This window comes from Xiphophorus maculatus, chromosome 3, assembly GCF_002775205.1.
Source record: "Xiphophorus maculatus strain JP 163 A chromosome 3, X_maculatus-5.0-male, whole genome shotgun sequence".
NCBI classification, from domain to species: domain Eukaryota; kingdom Metazoa; phylum Chordata; class Actinopteri; order Cyprinodontiformes; family Poeciliidae; genus Xiphophorus; species Xiphophorus maculatus.
In genome coordinates this window covers 1,193,757-1,213,972 of record NC_036445.1, presented here as the reverse complement: position 1 = coordinate 1,213,972, position 20,216 = coordinate 1,193,757, and the positions used below count along the sequence as shown (strand labels likewise).

General features: G+C 36.5%; 3 protein-coding genes across 7 annotated transcripts; all 3 read left to right on the top strand.

Annotated features, from left to right (window-relative positions):
- The first annotated feature begins 820 nt into the window (after positions 1-820).
- Positions 821-5,409, top strand: LOC102218600 (gamma-aminobutyric acid receptor-associated protein-like 1). The gene is made up of 5 exons (XM_005798775.3): positions 821-1,001; positions 3,347-3,436; positions 3,579-3,657; positions 3,818-3,936; positions 4,913-5,409. Exons 2-5 carry the CDS (start codon positions 3,347-3,349, stop codon positions 4,976-4,978), a joined length of 354 nt encoding a protein of 117 aa, XP_005798832.1. The 5' UTR covers positions 821-1,001; the 3' UTR covers positions 4,979-5,409.
- A 1,327-nt stretch (positions 5,410-6,736) lies between these two features.
- Positions 6,737-11,945, top strand: LOC102218859 (early activation antigen CD69-like). 3 transcript variants are annotated; one of them, XM_023330217.1, is made up of 7 exons: positions 6,737-6,975; positions 7,090-7,182; positions 9,361-9,465; positions 9,694-9,804; positions 10,599-10,750; positions 10,878-10,960; positions 11,583-11,945. In XM_023330217.1, the coding sequence occupies exons 1-7, from the start codon at positions 6,888-6,890 to the stop codon at positions 11,707-11,709; spliced, it is 759 nt and encodes a 252-aa protein (XP_023185985.1). In that variant the 5' UTR covers positions 6,737-6,887; the 3' UTR covers positions 11,710-11,945. The 3 variants fall into 3 exon arrangements, with proteins under 3 accessions (XP_023185985.1, XP_005798833.1, XP_005798834.1); XM_005798776.2 differs by having other exon boundaries at positions 6,741-6,975; positions 10,863-10,960; XM_005798777.2 differs by lacking the exons at positions 6,737-6,975; positions 7,090-7,182 and adding an exon at positions 9,070-9,284 and having other exon boundaries at positions 10,863-10,960.
- A 2,584-nt stretch (positions 11,946-14,529) lies between these two features.
- Positions 14,530-20,209, top strand: LOC102219303 (natural killer cells antigen CD94-like). Of its 3 annotated transcripts, none has more exons than XM_023330012.1 (7): positions 14,530-14,773; positions 14,884-14,976; positions 17,258-17,362; positions 17,593-17,709; positions 18,262-18,413; positions 18,516-18,613; positions 19,822-20,209. In XM_023330012.1, the coding sequence occupies exons 1-7, from the start codon at positions 14,692-14,694 to the stop codon at positions 19,946-19,948; spliced, it is 774 nt and encodes a 257-aa protein (XP_023185780.1). In that variant the 5' UTR covers positions 14,530-14,691; the 3' UTR covers positions 19,949-20,209. The 3 variants fall into 3 exon arrangements, with proteins under 3 accessions (XP_023185780.1, XP_023185781.1, XP_005798835.1); XM_023330013.1 differs by having other exon boundaries at positions 14,531-14,749; XM_005798778.2 differs by lacking the exons at positions 14,530-14,773; positions 14,884-14,976 and adding an exon at positions 16,984-17,183.
- Positions 20,210-20,216: the final 7 nt, after the last annotated feature.

Here is a 20,216-nt window from a genome sequence, read left to right as displayed (position 1 = left end):
GCACGTCTAAAGACTGCGTCCAATTTTTTATTTTATTTTTTGCAAATAAGCTAAAGCTGGATGACTGTGAACAGCAAGTCTTACGTCAAACTAAAATGAATTTTGGTCTGGACTTTGACTGGGCCATTCGAACACTTGAACATGCTCAAGAGTATCTCTAACAAACCTCTGAGGCCTTCACATAAGATTTGACTGCAGTTATACAGACTTTAAATTATGCAGAGGTGGACTCTGTTCAGAAAAAGGGACAAATTAAGTAGTTGATTGCATAACATTTTATAGAGGAGTGACATAGTAAAAGTGGCTGAATCCAGATAAACACTTTTTTAGGGAGTTTGGTGTACAATAGTAAATAATATGCCATTTTCCTTTTACATTAGGCCTTTTTTATATTATAAAATCCCAACAAAACATATGGAAATTTACCAAATGTGAAAAAGAGTAATTTTTGAATTCCAGTGTAACTGGATGAGCTCTGCAGGAGCTGTGTCAGAACAAATTGTGAACAGTTCACACAATGAAAAAAAAATGGTACACGCCAGGCACGTAGTCTGCCTTAGGCGTGACTGTGAACTTGGTTCCTCGCTCGGCTTGGCTCGCTTTCCAGGATTTCCTACTGGATCTGCGTCCTGCCACTTACGGAAAACGGGCTGTAGCCGCTCCAGACCAGCAACCAGATTCAACCAATCAATGCAGAGCAAGCCGCCTCCATCTTTCCTTCTACTGGAGATCTATTGGTGTCAATCAAATATCTCATCTGTGATTGGGTGATTTTATTTTAAGGGGCGGGCACTGACGTATTTGTTGTTTATGTTCAGCAGAATAAGTAGAGCAGTCGACATCTTTGAAGGCAGGTTCCGACTTGTACGCAATGACAGCTTTGTGGCTTTAAGTCATCACAGTGCTTGTTTTGAGGGACTTTACGACCCAGAATACCTCTGGAGAATACCTGTGTTTCAACTGATTTGAGCGATTCTTGTTTTTTTGGTCGTTTCCTAAAGGTACGTAAGCAGTAATGTTTGTGAAATTATTAGCCACGGTTGTTACTAGCTAGCAACTTAAACTTCATAATTTACTAACTTTGTCCCTAAGATTTAACCTCCAACTGTCTGATATTTGGTGATGGATAATCATATACTGTAATTTGTTTGCCTGGGGTTGTGTTGTAGGCCAGCTTTATGAAGAAAGCGAGCTATCTGATCTCATTGTTGTTATTAAGAGTGACGTGGCGTCACTTCACGATCATATCAGAAACACAATCTAGTTTCATCTTCTCCACAACATTATAAGAACCCACTTATGAAGTGACTAACAGCTGGGCACATATACACGTTTATGTCCCTAATCTGCGTAAATACTGGAAACTGTGCCTTGCTTTAATTTGTTATTCGTCTCTGGGTCACTTCGCCCTTTTACCACCACTTACCGCTGTTTCCTGCATATTGCATTGGCATTTTGTCCATCCCTCCTGCAAATTTGGATCTTTAAATATTCATGTGTAAATGTAGTGTTGGTCACGTACGTTTGCAGTTTTGCTCATTTCGTTTTGACCGTGCATCAGTTCGTTTCGTTCCCGTTTCGACAACAAACCGTTTAAATGTATATAGTCTTCTTGCAGTCTGATGTAAGACGATGCTGGGTGATTCCAGTAAGTGATATTTACGCACAGTAGGTTTGCTTAGAGTTCTTAGTGCTCAAAATCAGTTTTTTTTTTTATAAGACAGCTTGTCAAAATTGGATTTTTAGAACCAAAATAAATCGAACTAGGGTCTTATACAAAGTTTTCAAAAAATAATATAAATTGTAAGTAAGTTCTATATACAATTTAAGCATTTCCATGACTATTTATCTCAGCTTCTTTACAACTATATATAAAGTGACAAAACAACGGTCTAAATGGGTACGAAATGGAAATGAGAAGGGATCAAATGACAACATAGAGGTTTAATGGTTGAAATTGACCATAGCATCTCAGTATATTTTTTATTTGCTTACTTGAATAATGGACATAAGTTGTCATAAAAATGTTGATGATTTCACATGCAGCTTAATTTGACTGTTTTATATTATCTGAGAACTTTTAACAGATTTTGTAACCTTGATTTTAACAAGAATAAAAAAAAACCTTCTGGGAGGTATTCTTTGAATTAATGATGTAATAGAAAATTGCTTTAGTTGTCAAATAGGTACGGAGTGCCCCCTTGTGGGTACGAAGCGCCCCACTGCAGAGTCAACATTTTAAACTGACCCCTTTTTAAATGCGCGGCTGTGGAGTAAAACCTAAAAGAAAGATAGCGCTGCTGTTTATTTCAAAAAGGCTTTGAGGCAGCCATTAAAGACATAGTTTGGAATAAATGGTTCTAAATACTATATTTGATTAAATCGCAATCATTTTTATTTTGCAAGTATATTTTTCTTCTTTTTTTTTTAACCAACAATGAATATATAAGCTACAAATCCTCATTTGAGAAGCTGGGAGCAGTTTGTGGCCTTTAAAATTTACTGAGCAAAACAGCAAATTTGATCCTGTCGTTAAATTAAAGTACATTTAATTTAACGACGGTTATTATTGGTGTTGCTCTTAACTGTAATTAAGTTAGAAATTTGATAAAATACACCTTTGAAAGTATCTAGTACAGAAAATACTAGCCTAACATTTTTTTTAAAATAAATGTAAATATGCCTGTTAATAAGAGCATTAATTAAATAACTGTTTCCATAATAATTTGCACTGTTGTGCTGCAGTGCATTGTGAAGTTATTAAAAATGTTAATATGGCTCGTCAAATAGGCGCTAACATTGGTTAACCTTTATTAACATTAACATTTCTTTAATCTGTGTATTTTCAATTCAGCTTAAAAGATCTAAATGTCTAATATCGTTTTAATTTTAGCATCACATTTCCTTGATGAGAAATATGAGATATGCTCTATTACAAAATTTTAAAGTCTCATTTAAAAAAAAAAAAAAGCAGTTTGAATAAAAAGCTACATACGATGGATGCAACCATGAACTGAACCGAGTCTGTTATGGAAATATGTATTATAAAACTGTTACTATTACACAGCAGCGATCAAGCCACAGCTATCCAATAAAGTTATGAATTTAATTCATGCTAAAATGAGTAATTGCAATATAGTAATTTGCAGTAGTTTGTATAATGTTGCATCTGCTGTGACCTCTGCAGAAAGCTTGCCTGCTTTCATAATGACTTTGGCAGCATCGCTCACGGTCAGAGCTCACCGAAGTCAGACGACGCTGTTTCTCCCTTGTCTGCTCAGTAACTGAAGCCATTGTTGTGAACTTCTTTTTTTCCTGTGCTTTTTTTTTTTTTTTTTTTTTTTAGATGGGAAGTCAATATCAGCGCTCTGTACCGCTGGAGGTGAGGAGAGCAGAAGGAGAGAGAGTTCGAGCCAAACATCCTGACAAGATACCGGTGAGTAAAACTGATAATCACCTTTGCATCCGTTCAATCTTGATCGAACGGATGATGTCAGTTGTTAGGAGTATCATTTTCATTATTATTGAAAAGTAAACACAGCGAGTTGCTTTTCTAATTTGTGTCCATTAATTTTCAGATCATTGTGGAGAGGGCGTCGAGGTCACGCGCTCCCGAGCTCGACAAGAAGAAGTACCTGGTGCCGTCGGATTTAACAGGTGAGAGCAGAACATAAATCACAAACTACATGAATAAAACCACATTGCTGACTTTGACGTTATTTTTCTTTCACTTCCTCTCACTTTAAACGAAACAAACGTTTGCGACCCTCGCTGACCGTCTTCTTCGTCTCCTTCCTCTTTTTTTTTTTCTCTTTAGTGGGCCAGTTGTGCTTTCTGATTCGTCAGCGTTTGTCTTTGAGACCAGAAGATGCGCTCTTCTTCTTTGTCAACAACTCTCTCCCTCCATCCAGCTGTCCGCTCTCAACTGTATACGAGGTAACTCAGACTGAAACTAGGTTTCATGTGATCGTTCTCCTTGTGACATGCATCCAAAGCCATTTCTGCTTCTACTTTTTCCGAATCTTAACTGATGTTGATTGCACACACAATGCCTCAGTTCAAAACACTAAAAATGTCTGGCTTTTCCCACAAGGAGGAATAAATTAGTTTCTAAACCAAAACAAATAGCATAAAATGCTCACTATGTTCATCTTTTACACAACTTTAAAATATCTGCCTTTGACCACAAACGGCACTAAAATACAACAATAGAAGGTGAACTGAAGCAGCGTAGAGGAACAGCAGCTATGGGATGTAGTAACTTTGACACTCATGAACAAAATACGTTTGACATGGATCACTGCCTTTCAGCATCAGACGCTGCAAGTTTTTGTTGTTTCGTAGAAAATAAGAGACGTGTTATGTTGACTCCATTCTTACACCTTTTGTAAACGACATTTTTACATTTTCTAAACTGACAGATTTTTTTGAATTCGTTTCTAATCTGTTCCAACATTTCTTTGGTTTGGGACGTGACATGTGGCTATTTGAGATCTTTTAGCCTCCTTCATGTTGTCAAGACTGTTCTTTATTCAACAGGCCTGCTGGGATTAATAAAACTGAACCCAGCATTTCAAAATAAGTGATTATTCAAAGTTATGAAATTCATTTTATTCAGTTAATTCATGATTTAAGGTGACTATGTTTCAGGCCGGGGTTTTAATAAAAATTTTTTTTCCCTTTCTAAACGAAATTATGCTTTCAAAATTAGTTTTGGTGATCTGACACATTTAAATGTGACAGACAAAGAAGTCTGGAAGGTTAAAATGTTTTCTCATTGTTTTATATCTTTTAATCTAACTAGAAATGGGCTCTCCTTTGGCTTTGTTCCTGTTTCAACTTGTTTGACTGCAGAATTCCCATTTGACCAATTTTCATGCTAGTAATGCATCATTCTGTGCTTGTTTTGCAGGAGCACCACGAGGAGGACCTGTTTCTTTACATGACATACAGCAACGAGAGCGTGTACGGTGCCTGAAGCAAAACAAAAGACTGGAAAAGGACTCAGAGGGAGAATGAGAGTAGACAAACTGGGACTGGAGCAAACGTTGACAAATGTTTGAGCTTTGCACCCCTTCTTTGTATTCGCTTTGACAAGTAACTGCAATTAAAGGTGGAAGAAGGACTTTATAAAGGACAAGAAAGGGTCTCTGGATTTGGTTTTACCTTTTGACAGTATTTCAAGCTGAGCATGATGCATTTAAAAACACTTTAGTTATGTGGATTTATTTCATGGTAGGATGGGAGGGTTTTAGAAGAGTGAAAGCATTTTGAAGGGAATGTAATAATGTGTTGAGACAACTCTCATTATCTTTCTCAGTCACCTGTATTTAATGCAAATAGCATTGTTTTTGTTTTTTGTAAATTATCAGAATTTCCTTTGCGTAAAATAAAGAAAATTCAAAACTTCATATCGCTTTGTGTCTTTATCAAATGTGGTGCAGTGCCTTGTGGAACCACTCATGCAGCTGCTATCTTTTCACATTTTATCTCATTGTCATTGTTGGTCATTACTCATAAATTTCAGTGGATTTTCTCTGGATTATATATAATATAGAAACTCAAAATAATGGATAATGAAGTGGAAGGAAGAGACATACGAGTTTAACTATTTGTATAAAAATATCAGTGTCATGCATTTGTTTCTGAGTATAATCCTTTTCTCTTCAGGAGCTTTATTTATTATTTTTGCAAGTGCAGCTAAATGACTTTTGGGGAACGTCGCAAACATATTTGTATTTGTATATTTGTACACTATAAAGAATCTTTGCAGATTTTTTGCAAAATAGCTCAATCTCAAATATTTTAAAATCTTGCAATAGATTCACAAATCCTGGACTTTGGGCCAAAAGTTTAAGAGATGAACATACTTCGACCTTAACCCTTTTATTGTAGCTCTTTCTGTATCTATAGGGTTTAAGGTGAACCTTATCCTCACTAGTCTCTAGTCTCAACCAGTTGGAGGCTGCAAATCTTTGGCAGCCTCCAACTGGTTGTCTTTCTGTTGGCTTTGTTGTCCAGCAATAGGTATGGTTTGGCTATGAATAAGTGCCAAAGACAATTAACAAAATGAGCAATTTATATTAAAATTACCATGCTGAGGCACCACCTGATTCTCAAGAAGTAATAGCCAAATAGTTTTTTGTCTTGTTAAATGCTTTGTGAATCCCTGTCTGATCAGGTAAAGCAGTAAACAATATGTGAAGGACCACGTTTGCACACATAGCCCTCCATACATAGAGGAATGTATTCAGAGCTCTAGATTCTGTAGAATGTTTTCATTTAGGAAATGGAAAGATTGTTTTTTCTTTTAGCCTTTATTTAAAGGAGCTCTGTGTTTCAGCTGTTTTTCAGTTTTCTGGAAGTTGCTTCTCCATGTTTGATTCTGGGGATGCGGAGCAGACCAGAACCAGAAAACCTGAGTGGTTTCTATGGTTGCTACAACAACAGCAGGTCTTTAATGTATTTTGGTGCTAAGCTGTTCAGTGATTTATAAAATAGTAGACATTTTACAGTCTACTCTTTGAGTGACACTTGAGGTTACACTGGTTTCAAAGGACCTTAGAGATGAGGCAAGTTCAAACCCCAAAGCTATTTGTCACTTTTTGTACATGTGATTTAGGGGAAGGGCACAATAAAAAATAAATAAAAAGAAAGAAATCTTTGAAGGGGAAGTGATGGGGCTTCACTCAAATGAGTCACACATTGACTGGACATAAGGAACTATTTCTTTCTTTCTCTTTATACTGATTTTGACATCTAGATATTCGCAACTTGGTGTCAGCTGTTTGTTTCTGCATCCTGAGAAAGTTACATAACCTTCATTGTGAACTGACCATAGACGTTCTGAGTAAATCGAAAGTTAGGGGATCAGACCTGAGGCAGCCATGGAGATGCAGGAGATCCCCAGAGAGAGCCCAAAAAGCAGCAGAGAGGAGGGAGCAGGTGAGCCGATGCTGAAGGTGATAACTCAAGGTGAGCAAGGGATGAATTCATTACTTTGAGAGCATTTTTGTGCTCCAGTGTTTACATTAATTGTATGGCAAGAATTTCCACAAGCTCCAGATTTGTCTGTATTTTTGTCTTTAGAGGAAGCAGAACCAGACCATTACGAAGAACTGCAAAGTCCATCGGAGAATGTCTATGTAGAAGCCTTACATCCGACAGTCAAATCAAGAACAGGTATGCATTTATATAAAAAAATGCACAGATAAAACTGACTAACAGGACAAATGAGTTTATCCTTTGAGCTAAATGTCTGCCGAAGCAACACAACTCCTCATGTTTCAGCATGTTATTCAGTCTAGATCACCCTTTGTGATGCATCAATAGGTGCATTTTCTTTAACACTTTAACTTTTGTTATTTAATATATATATGTATATATGTTATTTAATAATATACATTGTAGAATGTAGTACTAGCCCCAGGTAGTCCTCCACAATTTGTTCATTTGTGTCTAGCGTGTGGTTTCACACTGCTGCATAAAGCCATTTTATTTATCCACATGTTGTATTTGTCTAATGAAACTGAACTGTTAGATTTGCATCTTTGCCTTAAATCAATGCTAATGTGCTCTAAGCACCACAAAAAATTATAAAAATTCTCATAATAATCAAATTACTTTATTTTTAAGAATCTAGATTAATCAGAGATCTGTTTAGTGTGTCAAAAATTACTTGGTGGGCAGTCAGAAGCTAAAAAGGAAGTTTTCTTGAAGACTAGGGTATTGCATTTTTTTTTTTTTTGCAAAATCAGCAGTATTAGTGACAACTTGGATTCTTTGCACTTTAAATGTAAGGTATTTGGTTTAGTCTGATGAGTAACACCTTTGCATAAATGCTGTCAAAATGAGGAAGAAAGGAAATTCCCCAGACTTCACATTTTATGACTTCAGATTTCACTTAAGACATTAAAAGTTGCATAATAGTTATGTTCTTAAGACTTACCATTTACCTTTGTAATCAACTATATGAATAAAAATAACAAAATAAATAAACACCATAAGGCCTTCTGTCATTGCAACTATGCTGCCTCCTTGGTACAGTTAGTGATTTTTGCCTGCCGTTTACACCTGCTTTTTATATGTACTAAATATAGACACAAAAGCAGCACCCGCAATCTGGTTCTGGTTTAATAAATAAGGCGGTAAGTCAGTACATTTTAATATCCTCCTCCCAATACCTTGCAGTTTCCGATGATCAGCATTTGTTTTGCATATTCATGAAGACAACTCGTTAATTTACTGTCCACATTTTGCTGACGCAATCCTTTATGCGTATTGTTTCTGGATCAGCTTTGCACATTTGATCAAGTTTGCACCTGATTTTGTGCACAAACCTTTAGAAGATCAGAGTCAATGTATCTCTGAACCCATTCCCCACCTCTTCCTAGCTGAGTTACTGTTATTGTGTGTTGTTATAATACTACTAACAGTTGACTCTTTGTGGTAATAATGCAGTGGAAGTGATGAGGAAATTTCAGGACTGGACTTATTCCACAAGTGGCATTTTATCATGGCACCACATTGGAATACACTGAGCTCCAGAGAGCGACCCATTCTGTCACAACTCTTTGTAGAAGCAATCTGCACACCTAAGTGCTGGGTTTAATACACCAGTGGCCTTGGAAGTGATTGAAATGCTTGTATTCAGGGATTTGGATGGGTGAGCCAGTGCTTTTGGCTGCAGAGTGGCATAATAAGCAATGGAGAACTAAAACAAAAGCATCCTGAGCTGTTTTCCAATTTCTGCATACAAAACTTTGAACACAAACTTGTTCTTATCACTTTCCTTCACAGAAGTCATTGATATATACTCATTATGATAAGTGTGACCCGAACACAGATCTAATATGACCTGTAATGAAATCCTATCTCTTGTTTTGGAGAAGAACGTCTTTGTTGAGACATGTTTGGGTTTTGTACTTTCTCACTGTCTGTCTCTCTTACACACACAAGCACATTCTCATTCTTAAAGAGGAAGACACATAAAGATTAAAGCTTGGGGGCATTCAAGGACAACCTCTGTGCAATGTGAATAATTAAGGAATTACTGGGAGTTGTCATGGTGCTGCAGTGGGAGGGGGTCTCTTTAAACTTCAGCAGAGGGCACGCTTGCGTCAGCAGAGCAGGAAACCAGAGCAGAAAAGACTAAACAAGGTGCCTGATATTTAGTAGAAGGACAGTTTTCTCCATGTACATCAAATTTTTTCGCAGCTATGTTGAGGATAAAAAAGAGAAACCAGATGAGGCAGAATTGTCCGTGGAGCTGGAGGGAGAGGAAGGTAATGGGTGAAGTGTTTTTTTCCACTCTGATGGTGGTCTTTGTAGTGCTCACTGACATTTGGTTTTCCTCTTCAGGCAAACAGGATGAAGGAAAAACAGGACTCTATCGGATGCTGTGTTTAATCCTCACAATAATCTGCCTCATTCTTCTCATTCTGGTTTTTGTCCTCGGTGTGAAACGTGAGTACGCACCGCCATGCGTTACTGCAACTAAAACACACACCTCAGGATGACTTAGATGTAATGTAGGGCATTATATTTATGCAGACAGTGATAACCTAACATGCTTTAGGATGATCCAGTGTTTTGTAACAACAGATTGTAGCAGACTGCTGTTAGCTGCAGAGCTGCAGCCTGAGGGTGCTGTTCTTGCCCTCATAACTCCTCCCACTGTCCTCTGTTTTGTAGTCCAAACTGGATCCACAGTCTGCTCAGGGAACAGCAGATTCGGGGACCAACAAAATCCAACATGCAGCTTTGAGGACTGTCAGAACCGCTTCCCAAAGAGTCAGTTCAACAGTAAGTGTAAAGATGCTAAATACTGAATAAATAAAACCTTCTATAAGCAAATAAAAACATCTGATACTTTGCCAGTTATTTTATTTGATGTATTGATATATATTGCCTTACCTTTATCTAAAGAGGTCTTGTTCAGAAGATCAAAGCATGTGCTTGACAAATAAAAAAAGGAGACAAGTGTGACAAAGTTTCAAACCTTGAACATTATCCATAGCAGATGAACAACATTCAGATGTCATTTAAAGTTTTTATTCAACTGGTAATTTGGGAACAAAGCTGTTGAAGATTTTTTTTGTTTGCGCACTAGTTGTTTCACTATGTTTTGTAGTTTGCAGTCTTGTGGGAACCGTCTGCTATGCGACGTTTTGTAGCTATGGGCCATTTCAAACCTGTTTTGACAATCTGACTTAAAGTAATTTTCTGTAATCTTCTTGCAGTCTCTTGTTATTTGTCTCCAATTCATCCTGTCTACTAAGCGTATGCTCAGAGTTATTTTGTCTTGATCAAGGATTATAATCTGTCACATTTCAATAGAGTGAGCTGACCCAAACTGTGATCAAAACTTTAAGAGTTTAAGAAATGTCGAACAACTCCAATATTTTGGACGATACCTACACATACCACAAATTAAAAGTATATTAATAACATCAATAAATATAAGTACTATATGTGCCAATTTACATCATGTAATCACAAATACATTTTCAAACCTATATACCTATTTACACATTTGTCTTAGTAAACAGTTTTCTTTTTTATGTTTTTTGCTTGAACTCATCTGTCTCATTTTTTAGAGCTTCCCTGCCGGCAGTGCGCTAGCGGCTGGCTCACCTTTGGCAAATCCTGTTTTTTCCTGTCCACCACCAGACTGACCTGGTCCGAGAGTCAGAAGAACTGCAGCTCCAGTGGAGGATCTCTGGCTATTGTTTCCAGCCAGAATGTTCAGGTTTGCTTTGTGACGATGGTCATTATTACCGTTAGCAGTTTGTTACGTTATAATTATTTTTGCACAGTGCATTTTGTGCAAATCTGAGCACTTACTACACATTTTCCTCTAGAACTTTCTGACAAAGAAAGGGGAACTGAAATATTGGATTGGGCTGAAACATGAAGACTCCACATGGAACTGGGTCAACAGCAGTAAGCTGCAGCAGAGGTGATTCTTGAGAAATAACCAACTCAGATGATTTATTAAACAACCGATCGCTAAATATTATTTTAATTTTGTTATGTTATTTCTGCTCACTTTTTGTTGATTTCTGTTTTTACTATGGCTGATATTAGGAGTCAGATATTAATCAATTTAGCTCATTATTATTTGACCAGGTGGGGGAACGCATTCACTGTTTATAGAGAAATTTATATTCAGTACCAACTGATCAGTTAATTATTAAGGTTAAAAAAAATTTAAAAAAAAAAAGAGACCACGGCAAAAGTCATAATCTCCACCCTGACAAAGTATCTCAATGTAATTTTTGCACCATTCATCCCAACACACACACTTCTCTGCTAATAGAGGGCAGGACTTGTTTTTTTTTTGTTCACAAAGAGCAGAAAATTTCTTTATTTTTATAAAGTTTTTATAAAAATTGCAACATAAATAAACAGTAAACATAAGCTTTAACGCCATAGAAAAAAAAACTCAACTCAACTTTGGCTTTTATTTTTAATCTCTGTAAAAAGAGCAACAAAAGAGATTACTTCACTTTTCTAAAAATAATCTTTGTATTTTTTATATTTTCTTGAATCGTTAACATTAATTGTTTTTATGTTTGCAGCTATTGGACTGAAGCTGTACACAACGGAGACTGTGCCTATCTGAACAGTGACGGCCCAGTTGAGAAGAACTGGGACAGAGCTTCCTGTCAATCCACCACCTACTTCATCTGTCAGCTTCAGTTCTGATGGAAACTGTCTCATCAACAATCGTCTCCATAGCAACACAACCAGCAGCTCGTTCTCACGCCACACTCCAATCATATCCACGCTTCTTAGATAAAAAATATGTTAAATTTGTGGACTGAATTCAATGTTACTACTGCATTGTGTAATATATGAGTAGTTCTTCAGTGGTTTAGCTTTTAAAAATTGTATTTGCTGGGTTTACCTCTAGAAAAAAAATTAAAAAAATACAGACTGCTGTGAAGCCTCATGAAATCGTTAATCTTGAACATATTAAAGTGAAACTGAATAGAGCTTGATCTGCTCCTGTAGAAGCCTAGGAAAACTTATTTTCCAACAAAATATCAGATTCTGTATTATTTGCACTCTTTGCTTCTGTTGTTTTCCTGTATTGATTTCTTATTTTCCTTCATCCATACTTGTTTCTTCTGTTAGTTCAGTTATTTTCATCTGATCAGCTTTGCAAACTCTTAGTTTGCTCTTAGTTTTATTCTTTGTGATATTTAGTTAGATTAATTTCCTGGTCTCTCCAGTCTCATATCAACCCGTTAGCTAATCAGCGCAGGTCTTTTGTTCCTGCATTCACCATCATACTATTTAAACCTTTCTCCTGCTCACACTCCTTGCTGGTTCCTCCATTTGGATTCCTGTTTTTGTTTTGGCTCTGGCTCCCAGTGTTTTTAATAATTATTTTTCATAATTTTTTTATTAAAATATTCTTCACCAACAAGCTGCCTCTGCCTCCCGGCATTTGTGTCCTTCATCAACCAACCTACAACATGACACAAAGTTCAGTAGATGACATGGTATCTAACCCTGGTTCTGTATGTTCATGTGCAATAAGTTGGATGAAGTGAAGTGTAGAACAAGGGGCTGGTTTATGCCACATTACTGGTTCCCCAACTATGTAAATTTGTTCTAAATGACTAACTTAGATTTCTTTACCAGTTGTTATGCATAGGCAAATCTGACCTCTTACTTTACAAGATGTAAGCAGGGCCTGCAATGCAGGAATGGGACCTGGTCATATAGACTGTCCAAAGGGCTAAAGAGGAAACCAATAAGTGAAAAGAAGACAATCTTTTAATAACCTGTCAAGATGCAAAGAATAAATACTTACAGGTGGAAAAAACCAATGAGAACAATGAAACTCAGCCACATAAACTTTGTCGGGTCTCCAAATATAATCGAGGAGGAAATGAAAGAAAAAAGTCAAAACAACACTTGTGAGTAGATTTGTTCAATCCACCTTCAACTTCAATACATCTCTACCATGTTCCCACAGGACGATGCTGCCACTACCATGTTTCAGTCTTGGGATGGTGTGTTCAGGGTGTTTATTTTTTGCCACATGTAGGGTTTCTCATCAAGGCCCGACTCTTAAACTTGACTTCTTATAAATGTCAGACACCACAAATAGCTGAGGGTTTTGGTTTCTGCAAGCGAAGAACATGACATTGCACCGGCCAAAACCAGACATGGCGCCATCAACTCAACTTCCTTCTAGCATCTCGCAAGCTCTGAACACACACAGTAGCAGCACCAAGGACCCATCGTTTATTCTGGGGAAAACATTACAAACAACAGCAGAAAATATATATATATTTTTTGCTTTTGCATCAGTGATGGGAAAAAAAATACAGTGAGCATCAGTGCTCAGTTTGTTTACATGCAAGTTGCGGAAAACCCCCACTGAAAACAGTGAATAATTTGAAGATAAGCAAATGAAAAAAAGGGAAAATTATAGCAAATGATGGCTTCATATAACTTCATCTACATATTCTGAGTCAGCTTCCTAAGGAATGAACTTGTCTATAAATATTTAGAGGAAGAACAAAACTAATACATGTGCATCACAATAAATTCATTGAACGATTAAGTAATACCAATAAATAAAATTTTAATTTAAAATGGAACCGTTACATACCGTAAATTTATTACATGAATTGATGCATTTAATGGGTTTATTTCTGTTAATATGGATGATTATGGTTAATGAGAAACAAAAATTCAATGTTGAGAATATTAGACCAGATCAGTGTAAAGTTTAAATTGAAAAAGCAGTGCTTCCTTACATTTATTGTATATAAATGTTTAAGGGGTGCCACTAATTGTTGCAGGATTGATACTTTATTAAACAAAACTAATTATTTATATTGCATTGATTGTTGTGATGTGCATCTGGAGCAGCTGATATGCATTGCCTTTTAGATCATCTTAATATGTTAAAATATGTTAATAACTTTGCTCCTAACGAGAAGGACATACCGTATTTCTTTTAAAGATTTTTTACTCTGTGTCATGATGTCATATTGTCAGATGGGCTCTTGATTTGCAGTTTTCTTTATATTGCTTTGCATGTTATAAAAAAAAAAAAACATTTACTTCAAGGTATTGGACAGAAAAGAGCTGAACAGACACACATAATACTTTGCAGATATTTAATTGCAATACATTTCAAAAACAATGCCTTCCATTTCACAGTTCTTCATTATGTATAACAAAATATCTCCCGGAACTTGAGTTTTTTATGTGGTAAAAATTAAAAATAAAACCCAAGGAGGTAAATGATTTTATAGCATTTTAAAAGGTTTCTCTTCTCCAAGTCTTTCCTCTGAATAAAAAAACCTAGATTATTATCACACATTGCACTGCTTACAAGTGAGCTAAAAGGTGAGGCAAGTTCAAACCCCAAAAGCTATTTGTCCATTTTATACATGTGGTTTAGGGGAAGGGCGGAATTAAATAAAAGAAAAAGAAATGTCTAAGGGGAAGTGATGAGTCTTCTTTGAAATGAGTCAAACGTTGACTGGACATAAGGAGCTGTTCTTTTTCTTTATAACCAATTTGACCTGTACATATTTGCTACTTAGCATCATTCTTCATTTGTGTTTAAACATTAAAAAAGTTACATAACCTTCATTGTTAGAGACCTTAAACTCTCTGGGTGAATAAGAATTTAGGGAATTAAACCAAAAGGCAGCCATGGAGATGCAGGAGATCCCCACAGAGAGCCCACAAAGCAATGAAGAGGAGGGAACAGGTGAGCTGGAGGTGATAACTCAAGGTGAGGAAGATATTTAGTGGATTAGCACAGGAGATAGTGCTCAGGTGTTTAAATTAATTGTGTGTAAATCTGAAAGTGAGCTCCAGATGTGTTTGTATTTTTGTCTTTAGAGGAAGCAGAACCAGTTCGTTACGAAAGCCTGCAAAGTCCGTCAGAGGATGTCTATGTAGAAGCCTTTCCTCCAGCAGTCAAACCAGGAGATGGTATGTCTGCAAATCAGATATGGAGTATTTTCTTTTGGATGTACAGCAAAGACTAATGGACAGGACAAATGAGGAAAATGTCTCAGTCTGAATTAACTATACGTCTAAAATGTAAAATGTTACATGTTATGTTACTTAGTCTGGATAAGATAATTTTGTGATGCATTAAAAGGTGCATCTTCTTTTATAGATTTTTTTCTTTAGCATTTTTGCATGTAATATTTTCTAGCATTGTTCACAATTTAAATAATAAAAAATATCAGGTTTGGGAAAGTGATTGAATCAGGCTAGACACAGTCATGGAGAAGCAGAGAGTCCAAAAAAGGAGCAGATGAGCTGACACTGGAGGTGATAACTCATGGTGAGCAAAATATTAATTAGTATTGATCAAATTTTCAATTAAAGCAATAATTTTAGAAATTAGTTAGCCTTGGCTGGAACACACAAATCGTTCATTTGAATGTTATGTAGTCTCACACTGCTGTAAAAAAGGTGTAGTTTTACTTATGCATGTTTCTGCACGTCTAATGAAACCGAACCAACATATTTGCATCTCAGCATTAAAATAGTGTTGCTGTGTTATAAATACATCAGAAATGAACATTCACAAAATGAGTAATGTTTAGTACTAAAATTGAAAAAAAGCTACATTTAAAAGAGATCACTCTAGTATGTCATAGAAATGAACAGGTTGCCAGTCACTTAGTGGTGGGGGCTTTAGCATTCTAAAAGATTTGAAATGGTTTTTGTAAAGTGCAGCAGTAACAACTGTGGGTCTGCACACTTGTGGAAAACGTCACACTTGAAATGTGTGAAGTTTTTTGTTCAGCAAACAACTCATTTACAAATAGAGGAAGAAAGCAATCTTTCTTCCTCATTTTATAACCATTTCCCCATGTAAATATATAAAATAAATACTCAATAAAGAGCATAAATTTGTATCTGGTTAAATACCAGAGATGCTACATGCATTTTAAGAAAATGCTATTAATTTTGAATAGTATTTAATCAATCTGTAATTCAGATGTTAAATTTTTATCCACAGATTTACGGAACTAAATTTAGTAGACATGTCAGTTTACGTTTCTTCTGGGTTTTCTAAATTGAATAGTTGTTTGTTTTTTTTCAAACTACCAGTTAGGTAAGACATAATTCTATGCAGATGGCGATATATCAAAATATGCCTCTCTGCAATGTTACTGTTCAGCGTACAATTTAGATACAGACCTTCTGAAATAAAACATTATTCTCCCTGTTCTCAGGAGTTGGGCTTTAGGTGTCGGCAACTTTTCATCGTTGATTTTTCTTGGGGCCCAAATGTGGATGAATCACAGAAAGTTTTGTTTTCTCTGTTTCCTTTTTCGTAAGAGCTGTAGTAATTTCATTTTCTTGTTCAAATTTTGAAGACTGGCCATGCTTCTTAGACATGGATAAAAAGTGTGATTTTGAACTCTTTAGGTCCCCCATGCCTTATGAGCAAACTCACCAAATTTCAAGACGACTGGTCAAATAATCTACAGAGTTTGATCAAAAGCAGAGGCTATAAGCACCTGTTAGTTGCAGGGCATGGGGAAAGGAAAGTTTTGGATAGGTGTCAAGAGGTTCTACAAGTGTATCAAATTTTATACCACTGCAACACAGTAAAGTAAATAAGGAAGGTGTTTTAATCATTTCTATTGGGACTTTTGCGAGAACCTGGTGTGTTCTCAATATTCTGAGTTTTCATAGTGTAATAAAGTTTCTTGAGCTATTTTCCTACTCATGATTTTGAACACGACCTTGTTCTAATCACGTTTTCTGCACTGAAATCACCAGCATTCGCTCGTTATGATAAGTGTGACCCAAACACGGATCTAATATGGCTTGCAATGAAATTATATCTCTTGTTTTGGAGTACAAAGTCTCTGTTGTGACTCTGTCTCTACAAGAGAAAGAGATTAAAGCTTGGGGGCATTCAAGGACAAGCTCTGTGCTACATGAATAATTTAGAAATACTTGTGTGTTGTCATGGTGCTGCGGTGGGAGGGAGACTCTTTAAACTCTACCCCAGGCGCATTTGAGTTAGAACACAAAAGAATAAGCACCCTGCCTGGCACACAGTAGGACAGCTTTCTCCATGTACATCAAATTTTTTCGCAGCTATTTTGAGGATAAAAAAGAGAAACCAGATGAAGCAAAATTGTCGGTTGAGCTGGAGGGAAAGAAAGGTAGGGATGAAGTGTTTTTTCCACTCTGATGGTGGTCTTTGTAGTGCTCACTGACATTTGGTTTTCCTCTTCAGGCAAACAGGATGAAGGAAAAACAGGACTCTACCGTCTGTTGTGTTTTATCCTCGCAATAATCTGCCTCATTCTTCTCGTAGTTGTTGTCGTTCTCGGTGTGAAACGTGAGTACGTGCCTCCATGCATTAGTGCAACTAAATCACACAGCTACTTTAGATGTCAGATTTAAAGTAGGTTATTATAGCAGACAGTGAAAACCCAGCATGCTTTAGGAAGCAATATCTTATTCTTTGATCCAGCTTTCATTATAACAACAGATCTCCCATGCAGTACATTGCTAGCTGCAGAGCTGCAGCCTGAGGGTGCTGTTCTTGCCCTGTCCTCTGTTTTCTAGTCCAAACTGAATCCACACTCTGCCAAGGAAATGACAGATTTAATGACCAACAAAGTCCTTCTCCATCATGCAGCCTGGAAATCTGCCAGCACCGCTTCCCAAAGATGACATTCAAGAGTAAGTGTAAATTTGACAAAATACTGACAAAATAAACCTTTAACAAATGAAGAAAAACATGTGATTCTTTATCTTTTATCGTATTTTTCAAGATAGTTTTGCTTTACCAGACCTTTTGTCTAAAGTGGTCTTGATCAGAAGTTATCCAATCTTTCTGCAGGTGTTTGGCTTTTCGTCTCATTTTCTCTATCTGACCATGACAGCAAATTGTGCTGACAAATAAGAACAAAACAAAGTATCAAACCTCGAAAGCAACTCACAGCAGAAAGACAACATGTTAAAGTCATTTAAAGTTGTTATTTAACTGTGGGAGCAAAGTTGTTAAGATCTTTTATGGTGTTGGTCATTTCACTCGTAAACTATGTTTCACTTCTGTAATTTACAAGGTTGTAGGAACCATCTGCTGTGGGTCAATTTGTAATTTTGGGTCATTTTGAACCCACTCTGAACACTTATTTTCTATAATAAGTCTCTCACAGGGAAATTTAAATGTGGCTCCAATTAATCCAATCTACAAGGAAGAGTTTTCACCTGATCTGTCTCATTTTTTAGAGCTTCCCTGCCGGCAGTGCGCTAGCGGCTGGCTCACCTTTGGCACATCCTGTTTTTTCTTGTCCACCACCAGACTGACCTGGTCCGAGAGTCAGAAGAACTGCAGCTCAGGAGGAGGATCTCTGGCTATTGTTTCCAGCCAGACTGTTCAGGTTTGCACTGTGACACTGGTTATTATCACTTATAGCAGTTTGTTATGTTATAATTATTTGCACAGTGCAATTTGTGCGAATCTTTTTCTCCTTTTGCTCTAGAATTTCCTCACAAGGAAAGGGAATCTGAAGTACTGGATTGGACTGAGACATGAAGACTCTACATGGAACTGGGTCAACAACAATGAACTCCAACAGAGGTGAATGTAGAAAAATAATGCAAGACATTGCAAGAAACTTGCAATGATGGTTACGATGATTTATGAAACAACTGACAGCTAAATATTGATCAGTTTTATAATCGTATTAAATAATTTCTCCTCATTTTTCTGCTTTGTTTTGCCTGAAATAAGAATTTTGAATCAGATAGTGATTAATTCAGTTCAAATATTTGACCAGGTGGGGGCACTCATGGGCTGTGTATACAGAAACCAACCTGTCATTTAATCATCAGGTTGGGAAAAATGAGAGAAAAGAAAAAAAATCCCACAGTATCACAGGAGATCATCTCTGTCCTGACAAAGTATCTGAATGTGAATTTTACACCATTCCTTCGAAATGAAAAAATGCTGCTCCTGTTCTGTTAACAAAACCTCAAAAACTATAACATACTGTATAACTCATGTTCTGCTTTCACTCAACAAGCTGAATTGATTTATAACATTTTGGTCCTGATTTTAAAGGGTCTTCATGGTCATGCTCCATTATATTTAGAGAATCTTCCAGAGCCAAACCTCCACAACAATACTAACGTCAAACCAGTGGCTCTTAGATACTGTGAGGTTTAATCAGAAAAGTAAAGATGATCATGTCTTCACTGCTGCAACCCCAAAATTGTGAAATAATTTACCGATGAATATAAGAGCGTCTCACAATCTCAAAACATTTAAGGTGCTTATAAAGACCTACCTCTACTTTTTCACTTTTGAATTAAATAGAGCTTGACATCTTAACTAACACTATTTTTGCATGTTTTAAATCTTTTTAAACTAGTTACTTTATTCATGAATTCCATGTGTTTTTCCTGTTTAACTCCAATTAATTATTTTGTTTTGCTCTGCAGGACTTGGTGCAGCTTCTTTGTTGCTAAGTGCTTCATAAAGTTGACATTAACATATACACACACTCTGCACTTGTGATACATTTATCAAAGATGTGGGCGAGACTAAATAAAAAAAACAAATGCAGTTAATTTCTCCATTTTAGAACGGAGGCAAATTTTGTTTTCGACATGGCAAGATAAAGAAACAGCTAAAATCAGCTTCATCACATGTAGGACACAGCTAACCTCAGGTGGTTTTTGTCTTTCTCAGAAAGAGCTACAACACCAGACAATATTTCACTTTCCTAAGAACTTAATATCCTGGATATTCAGTTTGGTTGTTAACATTAATTGTTCTGTTTGCAGCTATTGGACTGAAGCTGTACACAACGGAGACTGTGCCTATCTGAACAGTGACGGCCCAGTTGAGAAGAACTGGGACAGAGCTTCCTGTCAATCCACCACCTACTTCATCTGTCAGCTGCAGTTCTGATGGAAACTGTCTCATCAACAATCGTCTCCATAGCAACACAACCAACAGCTCATTTTCACACCACTCTAATCATATCCAAGCTTCTTAGATGATGTAAATATTAAATTTGTGGTCTGAATTCAATGTATGCCATTGAGTTATAGCTGTGATATGATTTGTGCCTTAGTAGTTTGGCTTTCATCAACTTTAGTCAGGAACCTATAATGTTTATGATGATACATTTCATGTTGACTCAAATAAAGACCAGTAAATTTGTTTTAATAACACT

Excerpts from the sequence above, each read along its gene's own strand:
- LOC102218600 (XM_005798775.3), top strand. The coding sequence starts at position 3,347 with ATGGGAAGTCAATATCAGCGCTCTGTACCGCTGGAGGTGAGGAGAGCA. Across the intron at positions 3,658-3,817 it reads GGTGCCGTCGGATTTAACAG|TGGGCCAGTTGTGCTTTCTG; the intron begins GTGAGAGCAGAA and ends TTTTCTCTTTAG. Across the intron at positions 3,937-4,912 it reads CGCTCTCAACTGTATACGAG|GAGCACCACGAGGAGGACCT; the intron begins GTAACTCAGACT and ends CTTGTTTTGCAG.
- LOC102219303 (XM_023330012.1), top strand. The coding sequence starts at position 14,692 with ATGGAGATGCAGGAGATCCCCACAGAGAGCCCACAAAGCAATGAAGAG. Across the intron at positions 17,363-17,592 it reads TGTCGTTCTCGGTGTGAAAC|TCCAAACTGAATCCACACTC; the intron begins GTGAGTACGTGC and ends TCTGTTTTCTAG. Across the intron at positions 17,710-18,261 it reads CCCAAAGATGACATTCAAGA|AGCTTCCCTGCCGGCAGTGC; the intron begins GTAAGTGTAAAT and ends CTCATTTTTTAG.
- LOC102218859 (XM_005798776.2), top strand. The coding sequence starts at position 6,888 with ATGGAGATGCAGGAGATCCCCAGAGAGAGCCCAAAAAGCAGCAGAGAG. Across the intron at positions 7,183-9,360 it reads GACAGTCAAATCAAGAACAG|GCAAACAGGATGAAGGAAAA; the intron begins GTATGCATTTAT and ends TTTCCTCTTCAG. Across the intron at positions 10,961-11,582 it reads AGCAGTAAGCTGCAGCAGAG|CTATTGGACTGAAGCTGTAC; the intron begins GTGATTCTTGAG and ends TTATGTTTGCAG.